The 9,397-nt window shown below is 41.3% G+C and overlaps 1 protein-coding gene across 5 annotated transcripts in view; it reads left to right on the top strand.

Moving 5' to 3' along the window:
• Nucleotides 1-1,046: 1,046 nt before the first annotated feature.
• RAB3GAP1 (RAB3 GTPase activating protein catalytic subunit 1) overlaps nucleotides 1,047-9,397 on the top strand; it is a 115,359-nt gene continuing 107,008 nt past the window's right edge. For all 5 annotated transcript variants that reach the window (XM_080670640.1, XM_080670639.1, XM_080670638.1 and 2 more), the window contains exons 1-3: nucleotides 1,047-1,103; nucleotides 1,205-1,260; nucleotides 6,826-6,901. In XM_080670640.1, the coding sequence (XP_080526766.1) occupies nucleotides 1,086-1,103; nucleotides 1,205-1,260; nucleotides 6,826-6,901 (150 nt within the window). In that variant the 5' untranslated portion in view covers nucleotides 1,047-1,085. The remainder of the gene's footprint in view (nucleotides 1,104-1,204; nucleotides 1,261-6,825; nucleotides 6,902-9,397) is intronic.

Below are 9,397 nucleotides of genomic sequence, written 5' to 3'. Positions count from 1 at the left end.
CCTACAATACATCTTCATATCCCCAGGGCCTAGCATAGTGATTGGCTTGTACTGTATGTAGTAGGTGTTGAATAAATCCCTGAAAATGAATGAAGGTGCAAGTTGAGACCTCTTGGGAATGGTTGCTGCACACAACCTCCCACCAGTGTGGTGGACAGAAACTAGAAGGAACATCAAGAGACAGGGTTCAAGGTTTGGCAGTGGCAATAACTACCTGTTGTCAAAATTCTTCTGACGTTAGTTTTCTTGTATGCCCTAAGATTGAATTTTGTATTGCTGAGATGAATTTCTTAGTTCTCTACCCCCAAATTCCTTCTTATGGGTTGCAAACTCACTAAATGAGATTTAATTTTTTAAAAACTTTTAATTATGAAAAAATTCAGACCTAACAAGAGTATAAACATCCATGTACCCATCACCAACTTAAGCAATTACCTACTCATAGCTAATCTTGTTTTATTCCTAGCCCTACCTACTACCCCCTCCCATTATTTTCAAGCAAATCCTGGATATGGTATCATTGTATCTTTAAATACTTCAGTATGTATGAGATGTAATTATTAACCGCTAGACAGAACACCTTCTGTTCCTCAATGGCTTAAAAAGTGAAGTTTTCACTGAACAGCACATTGCTCTTACCATAAACAAGATAACTAGCACGATGATTTTTATTTCCTGACTTAACTAAAATGTGTAAGTTCTCTGAGGGGTGTAGGTGGGAGAGAGTGGGTATTAGAGCGCCTCTCAGTGCCCTGCAATCAACAAAGGGAGAATGAATGAAAACTCAAAGTGCTTTAGGTTTTTAATACAATCTTATCCTGGGAATCTAGGGCCTTGTGTTGCCTCTTTTCTTCTGGTCCCTTCCTGAATTCATTATAGGAAAATTTCAAGTTCAAAGCGATTTTTAATGTAATTATTTCAGCCTGAGAAGACTATTATCAGCAGGACTTACAGGGGGCGGTGCCTCCGGGGACGGGGCTGCACCAAGGCCCCGCCCCGCGGGCTCTAGGCCTTTCTTTTCCTCCTCCCCTTGCCTTCCCGTTCTCTTCCCAGCAGCCCCAGCGCCTGCCACGGCGGTCCTCAAGATGGCGGCCGACAGTGAGGTGAGGTGGTCGCTCCCTGCCCATTCCTGCCTGCAAGTTCACTCCTCTGCCTCAGCGCCTGGAGGCTCAATCTCTTTTTTTCTTTCCTCCCCTCCCCGCAGCCCGAGTCCGAGGTATTTGAGCTCACGGACTTCACCACTGCCTCCGAATGGGAAAGGTGAGTGAGTCGTATCATTGGTTAGCAACACCTTGGGCCTCGGCTGGCGTCCCCCCGCCGCTTCCTCAGCCCTGACCGCACGTGACGTCACTGCTTTGTGAAAAGTGAGACCCGGGGGTCCCCGGTCTCCGCCTCCTCCATCTCGGGTCAGCCAAACGCCTCTTCCGCGTCTGGCGTCTGACAAGCCTGGGCCCGCCCCCGGCGGCTGAACCCTGAGACTCGGCTCTCAGACCAAGTTTTGTTTATTCTCACGCCACTTTCCTCGGACCTCGGTTGTTGCCCACACGCACAATTTCCATGGCTACCACTTCCGCACTATTTTCATTTATGTTTAACTCGTTGACATAAGCAATAAACTTCGCAGCTGCTTTTTTTCCTTCCGTGTAACATGAGTGAACCCTTTTGGGAGGAGGACGCCGGCCACCCTCCCAGCACTTCACCCCGTCCTTTAGAGTAACCTTTCCAGGGGTCTGCGTCTGACCTCGGGACGCTTTGACTCCGTGGGTAATGTGCCCAGGCTCCCTGTGCCTGTCGAACTCCATTGAACAGCTGGAACTGTTGTATCACGGAAGTTAGTTAAAAGCCAAGTTTGTGGAGAAGTGAGCGCTTAGATTAAGAGGCTTGGTGTTCGGTGTCAGAGAAACCCTTCAGTTTCCCGGGTTTTGAGTTTTAGCGAGCTTGCTGCAACATTTTATAGGCTTTCTGGTTGGGAGAGGTAACTTGTGGATGTCATGTCATTAGGTGACATGGGAAAACATAAAAGGGCTCAGCTGTAATAGCAGTTTGACCTGTGGTATCTTCCAAAAGAGCAAAGTCAGTAAGACATAACCACGCTGGCAAGGCTTTATTGAGCAGGTACCGTGTGTCCAGAATTATGCTAATGGAAAAGAAGAAAAACAAAACCCTAGATCCATATTTTACCAAACAAGCGAGCAAATAGTTAAATTGTAAGCCACTGACACTAACTAAAAACAGCAGTTTAAGTGTAAGTTAGGATGATATTGTTATGGATTAGCATTGTTGGAGATATTTTCATAGGAAAGAAAGAAAATGAGCTGGGCCTGGGGAGTAGGAAGTGATTGGTTAGACATGAGAAGGTACTGACACGAGTAGAGATGGTGAAAATGAACCTTTGGAACGTCATGAAGAAATGCTTTACTGGGGTGAAGGTTACCTTAGAACTAAGATTCATAAAGAAGACAGGACCAGGTTATGGACATCCTCCAAAGCTCAGTAGAGACCAGTGAATTTAGTGTGGCTCAGAATGCTTGTCTCTGATTATGTCTGTCTGAGGTGGATCCCGATATCTGCATTTCTAACAAGTTCCTTCCTAGGGGATGTTGCTGTTGCTGGTGGGTCTGCAGAGCACACTGAGCATGAGCCCTTAAAGAACAAGAGTGAGAGACGCTTGATTTTATAGCGGCAAAGGTGATGTGAGAGTTGTTTCAGAAGATGAAGTAAAATTAAGGCCAGTGACTTACCTTTATCCATAGTTAGGTTGGTAATTTGGAGATTGGAGAGAAAGGATAGAGGAAAGGATAGTAAGACATTTCGAAAGAAGATTTAGATAGAACATGAGGAAATTTGAGAGTAGAAAGAAGCAAACTCAACTGCAGCTTCTTGCCTGAAAGAATGGAGATAAAGTGGCAGAGCACAAAGAGTGCAGATTTAGACCTGTTGAATGTGAAATAATAACTTCTTGTCTTGAAGGCAGTTAGAAAAATGTAACCTGAATCTTGGAAGATGACAGTGGGTGTGAGTAAGGAAACAGCAGAGTATTGAGTGGAAAAGGATCACTTTCTCCCACCTAAATATTTAAAATATCCTGAAGTAGAATATTAAAATCCTTTAGTTCCTTATCTATCTATATAAAATCCTAATATGCAAATAGACCAAATGGCAGAGCAACCAAACAACCAGTGCTATGACGTGTGCTGACCATGAGGGGGCGTGTGCGGAACTTGGTGTCGGCAGCAGGCGGCAAAGCGTGGAACATGGCAGGTGTCGGCCTTTGTGGGATGGTGGAGCAGGTGAGCAAGGGCGCCAGACCAAGGCAGGGCACTGGTCGCTGTCATTAGGGCGAGCCTCTGGTGGTTACTGAAAATTCTTTGCTCCTGCGCGCCATGGTCCCGCCTGGCACTCGCACCTGCTGCCGGTGCTGGAGCCGCAGCTCGCACCCGCTGCCGGCGCCCAGTCCCGGTCCCGATCGGTCAGTGCTGTCAGTGGGTGTGAGCTGTGGCTGCTGGCCCCGAATGCCCCTGAGGGCTTCTCCACCTCCCCCTGCTCCTGAGGAGTGATCAAAGCAGCAGCTGCCTGCTTGCACCCACTGCTCACACCTGCTGCTGGCGCCGGCTCCAATCACTCCACGCCATCAGTGAAATAGTGTTTTATGATTCATGGGAAGATGTTAAGACTTTGGAGTCTCTTTAACTTTTTAGAGTATAATGTTTGAATGAAAAGTTATTGTCGGTATGGTATGACCCATACAATTTATTGAGAGGGCTGACTAGAAAACCATTCTCTTTTTATTTTTTATCATTTTTCTGTTGAAGAAATATTTATTGAGTGTCCATGTTTCAGGTACAATCGAGGACATTAGGGATGTGGTGGTCAATAAGAACAGATGATTCCTGCTCTTACTGAATGTATAGTTTAGTGAAAGAGAAAGATATGAATCCTATATAATAAAAGAGTAATATGCAAATTGACCATCACTCCAACATGCAAGATGGCCACCCCCATGTGGTCAAAGATCCTGCCCCCATGTGGACATAAGATGGCTGCCACAAGATGGCCTGCAGGGATGGGCAGTTGTGGGCTATCAGGCCAGCAGGAGAAGGCAGTTAGGGGTGACCGGGTCGGCAGAGGAGGGCAATTGGGGGTGACCAGGCCAGCAGAGTAGGGCAGTTGGGGGAGACCAGGCCAGCAGGGGAGGGCAGTTGGGAGGGACCGGGCCTGCAAGGGAGAACAGTTGGGGGGGAACCCAGGCCTGCAGGGGAGGGCAGTTGGGGGGACCAGGCCTGCAGGGGAGGGCAATTTGGGGGGACCAGGCCAGCACGGGAGGGCAGTTGGGGGGAGGACCAGGCCTGTAAGGGAGGGCAGTTGGGGGGGACCAGGTCTGCAGGGGAGGGCAGTTGGGGGAGACCAGGCCTGCAGGGGAGGGCAGTTAGGGGGTACTGGGCTGGCAGAGGAGGGTAGTTGGGGGAGACCAGGCCAGCAGGGGAGGGTGGTTGGGGGGGACCAGGCCTTCAGGGTAGAGCAGTTGGGGGGAACCAGGCCTGCATGGGAGGGCAGTTGGGGGAGACCAGGCCTGCAGGGGAGGGCAGTTGGGGGGGACCAGGTCTTCAGGGTAGGACAGTTTGGGGGGACATAGGCCCGCAGGGTAGGGCAGTTGGGGGGAACCAGGCCTGCAGGGGAGGGCAGTTTGGGGAGACCAGGCCTGCAGGGGAGGACAGTTGGGGGTGACCAGGCTGGCATGGGAGGGCAGTTAGGGGTGACCAGGCCTGCAGGGGAGGGCAGTTAGGGGCAATCAGGCCGGCAGGGGAGCAGTTAGGTGTCGATCAGGCTGTCAGGGGAGTGGTTAGGGGGTGATCAGGCTGTCAGGCAGAAGCGGTTAGGGGCAATCAGGCAGCTAGGCAGGTGAACGGTTGGGAGCCAGCAGTCCTGGATTGTGAGAGGGATGTCCCACTGCTCGATTTGGGATCGGGCCTAAACGGGCAGTCGGATATCCCTCAATAGGTCCCAGAGTGCAGAGAGTGCAGGCTGGGCTGAGGGACACCCCCACCTGTGCACGAATTTCATGCACTGGGCCTCTAGTAAAATGAATAATAGAAATGAGTCTAATTACAATTGAAATAAGAGCTGAGAAGGAGAATAAACCTGGTCTTGTAAGAGCATATAGCCATTAGACCTAATATAGAATGAGGAGCCAGTGGAAATGACCCTTTACCTGAGATCTGGAGAGCTTTCAGGGTAAAGTTATTAAATTATTGTAGTCAAATATCAATATTAGGATAGAGTCTGATAGTAGAATTAAAAAGAAAAAGCACCTGTAATTTTACCACCATTAGATAGCTACTATTACTATTTTGAGAAAATTCCTTCTAATCTATGTGTTTTATAAACTTGTATCAAACTATTTAATATTTATTTATATAGTTTCCATTAACATATGAACATTTATTTCCTCAAATGGACTTTAAAACATAATTACTAATGGGTACATATTATTCCATTGAATGGATATACCATTAATTTACAACTGTTAGCTGCAGTTGGACATTAAGATAGGTTTCAGTTAACACGCAAATTTTCACTCACATATGGATACTTTTTTATTACATTTTCTTTTTTAAAACACATTAACTAATTTCTGTCATACTCATATTCAAAGCTGATAATTGCCTTTTGACTGAATCCCCCTTCCCCAAAGTGAATTAGTATATATTAATGTCTTTAAATTTTTTTCCTTATGGAATTATTTTTATTACTGTTAACTAGTTTATATTTTTTTACGAATTAGACAGACAAGTATGCTTTATAGACTGGAAATACCTGGATCTAAGGAGACTTAATCAAGTATTTGGAAAAGACAATATGTGTGCCCAGTCAGTATTATTGCCTTGAATTTTAAAGAGGAATTAATTAGAAGGTTCAGTTGAATCGTAAAAAGTGATTTATCATTACTCTTACAACAGAAATGTAAAAATTATTATGTAAATCACTGAAGAAAAAAACCTGATGCCTTGTATTTTGCTAGAATTAACTCTAATACTCTAGCAATACTATGTAGGTGTTTTAGTAGAGCAATGTCGTTGTTATATTGCATCATACTTACATAAGAAGTCAGCTTCTTAGAGTAATAACAAGTCTTCACAAAGTGTCTTTTACTATGTATTTAACATTACTGCTGAGATTTGATAGTTTTCATTTGCTAATGTTGAGAATATTGCTAGTGAAATTTGTTCTTTTTTTAAATAGGTCTATTTGATCATTAGATTTAAAGATGTGGATAATTATAAAATTTGTCAGTTATTCCTTAAAGCTGATAAATGTACTTGAATTTTCTTGCCAGCTGTTCCTTAAAATTTGTTTTATTTTAATGAACAATGTTCCCAAATAATGTTTTCTTTTGGGGGAAGGGGGAAGGAATATCAGAGAATTCCTAAATCTTTAAAGGAAAAGTTACTAAATTAGTTATTTTGAAAATAGGGAAAATATTATGATTTCATAATTATCTTTAATATATCATGTTAGTCTGTCAGTTTTTACTTCTGTCTCAAATTTATTCGTTTTATATAGACATTTATTCTTAATTTATATTTTATAGCAGGCAGAATGCCTTTGTTGGATAAGCAGTATACTCAAAATCTAAGAATTCTTGAATTAAAGGAAATTATTTTCACTTTTATTCCACACTGATAAATTAGACTAACAATATTAAACTTATGAGACTTCTCTGATAAAAATGTTAAAATATAAAAAATGCTTTTCTGAGAATTGTATAACAATAGTAAAAAATAATGCAGTTACATATTTAGAAAGGTTTTTTTTGCTCCTTCCCAGGTTTATTTCCAGAGTTGAAGAAATCTTGAATGACTGGAAACTGATTGGAAACTCTCTGGGAAAGCCACTTGAAAAGGTCAGATCTATTTGCTGGTGTCTCTAAATGAGTATTTATTTTGAAACTTCTATTTTTAAGCCCTTTGCTGCATTTGGTACATTTGAATTAAATGTTTTTTTAAGCTTTGTATAATCTATAAGCATAAAATGGTATCTGGAAGAATTTGGATTTGAATATGTGGCAAATAATACATGTAAGGCTTTTGTGAACTGTTTTTTAAATAAAATTTTATATGTACAATGTCATTCTTCGTGAGTGATTTTGTTTCTCCTAATATTTACTTCTTTCTCGCCTTCTCCCTTAGAATGTTAGAAAATCTTTTTTTTCTTTTCTTTTTTTTTTTTTTTTTTTTTAAGTTTTAGTTGGTTAGAGAAATACTGCAGTTACCAACCTCTTGGGTAGAATATTTTGCTTAATTAATGAGGAAAAATTCTTGGTCTTAACAACCAACTGACTGTAATTTTACTCAATTTTTGTATTTTACAAATACCACTAGTAACACTTGTTTCCCCATGTCCTTTTGTTGTTTGTTGTTTTTTTTAACTTCATAGATGTTTTGAGGATAAGACTGAAAAAAATATTCAAAATTGAGGTGGAATTCTAATTCTAATCTTAAGATACTGGCAGTTTTACTCAAACTATGCCCAAATGTTTACTGAAAACTGTACTCTGAGAATAAATCTAGATTTTTCTGTATTTTGATAAAGGGAACTAACAGTTTAATTTAAGCTTATATAGATGCTTTGTTTGTTAGATTAATTATTTTGAAGTAAAATTGATCATTTTTATTATAAATCTATCATTAAGCGATTTATCCCTCTATAAGGAACTCTCAGTTCTCAATATTTGCTAGGTTATTTTTCACCTTAATGGTGATGTTAACAGAATTTGAGACAATGAAAGCATTAGGATATTTTTCTTTAGCTATATGAATAAGAGCAGGAAAAGTAACATTACATATAGAAATCACATCATTTAAAGATATGCTGAAATGTATAGAGTAAATTGACTTACTAGATTTAAATACTTTTGTGGTTACATTTTGAAATAAAGAAAATGTGAAGTTCTCAATCACAGATCATTCTATTCCATGTGAAACAAATACAACAATTGATACAGATGTCAATAAGATTAAAGGCAAAAACAAGCTAGGTATAACTGGAATGAAAAATTATTTGTACCACCAAAAAGAGAGCTAAACTGGGTATTTGTGAGCTCCGATATTCCTCAATTATATGATTTACACATATGTGCTGTGTGTCACATCTGAAGAAATGGTGAGCAAGATTCATGTTGACACTAAACATAAATTCACATGAGAGAGAGAAGTAATAAGTAAACAAGACTCAAATTTTAGATACAAAATTCAGTTTGGGTATATAAGTTGGGTAATGTATTCAAAGTAGGTAGCATACTGACATACATATAGTAGGGACTAAAGGATTGTAACTCTCCAACTCTTTCCTTCCTATAGATTATAGTAAATAAAATGAGATATGGCAAACATGAAGAGATTTCAAGGTCAGCTGTATAATAGGATTAAAGAAAGTATAAAGGAAAGGTATTCAGCATAGAAAAGAAAGTTTAGGGAATGCCTTTATGAGATTTTACTTTATGTAAAAGACAGTGATGACCAATTCTCTTCCTTCATTGAGGCAGAATTAAGAAAAGTTATTTTTCAAAACCATTTTGAAAAATTTCAAACACATAATACGATAATTTAATGAACCCTCACGTGCCCATCACCCAGTTTCAATAAAGAATAATCTGCCATTTCTTGTTTCAGTAGTACCTTTATCACCTCCCTATCCCCCACTAAGTTTTTTTTTTAATGATATTTTGGGGGTAAAATTTACATATATTGTAATGTACAAAACTGTTTAATTTTTACAGATGTTTACATAACTATAACATTCCTCACTCAAGATATTGGATAGTTCTGTCACCCCAGAAAGGTCCTAGTGACCCTTTTGAGTTAATTCCCATGTTCCTCACCCATGACCCCCAGGCATCTACTGTTGTTGTTTTTTAACTATAGACTACTTTTGCCTGCTCTAGAAATCATATATGTGCTGTCATAAAGTATATACTCTTTGTGTCTTTGTTTTAAAACAATAGTTTTAACATTATTCTAGATTATTGCATATACCACTAATTGTTTCACTTGTTGGCAGATATATGGGCTATCCTATATAATAAAGAGCTAATATGCTAATTAGACCAAACAGCAGAACGACCGCCCGGACAACCTTCCGGACGAAGCCGGGCTGTGAGGGCTGAGGGCCGGCCAAGGCTGGGCTTGGCCGGCCGAGCCTGTGAGGCTGCGAGGGCCGAGCCCCTTGCACAACTTTTGTGCATCGGGCCTCTAGTCTATATATGTAAAAGCTTAAGCAACCGAACGACTGGTTGCTATGACACTCAGTGACCACCAGGGAGCAGATGCTCAATGCAGGAGCTGCCTCCTGGTGGTCAGTGCACTCCCACAGCCAACCTCCTGTGGCTGGCCAATCTCCC

Source organism: Plecotus auritus (assembly GCF_963455305.1).
Source record: "Plecotus auritus genome assembly, chromosome: 5".
In the NCBI taxonomy this organism is placed as follows: Eukaryota; Metazoa; Chordata; class Mammalia; order Chiroptera; family Vespertilionidae; genus Plecotus; species Plecotus auritus.
Note: the sequence above shows the minus strand (reverse complement) of the source record. Positions and strands in the feature narration are given on the sequence as shown.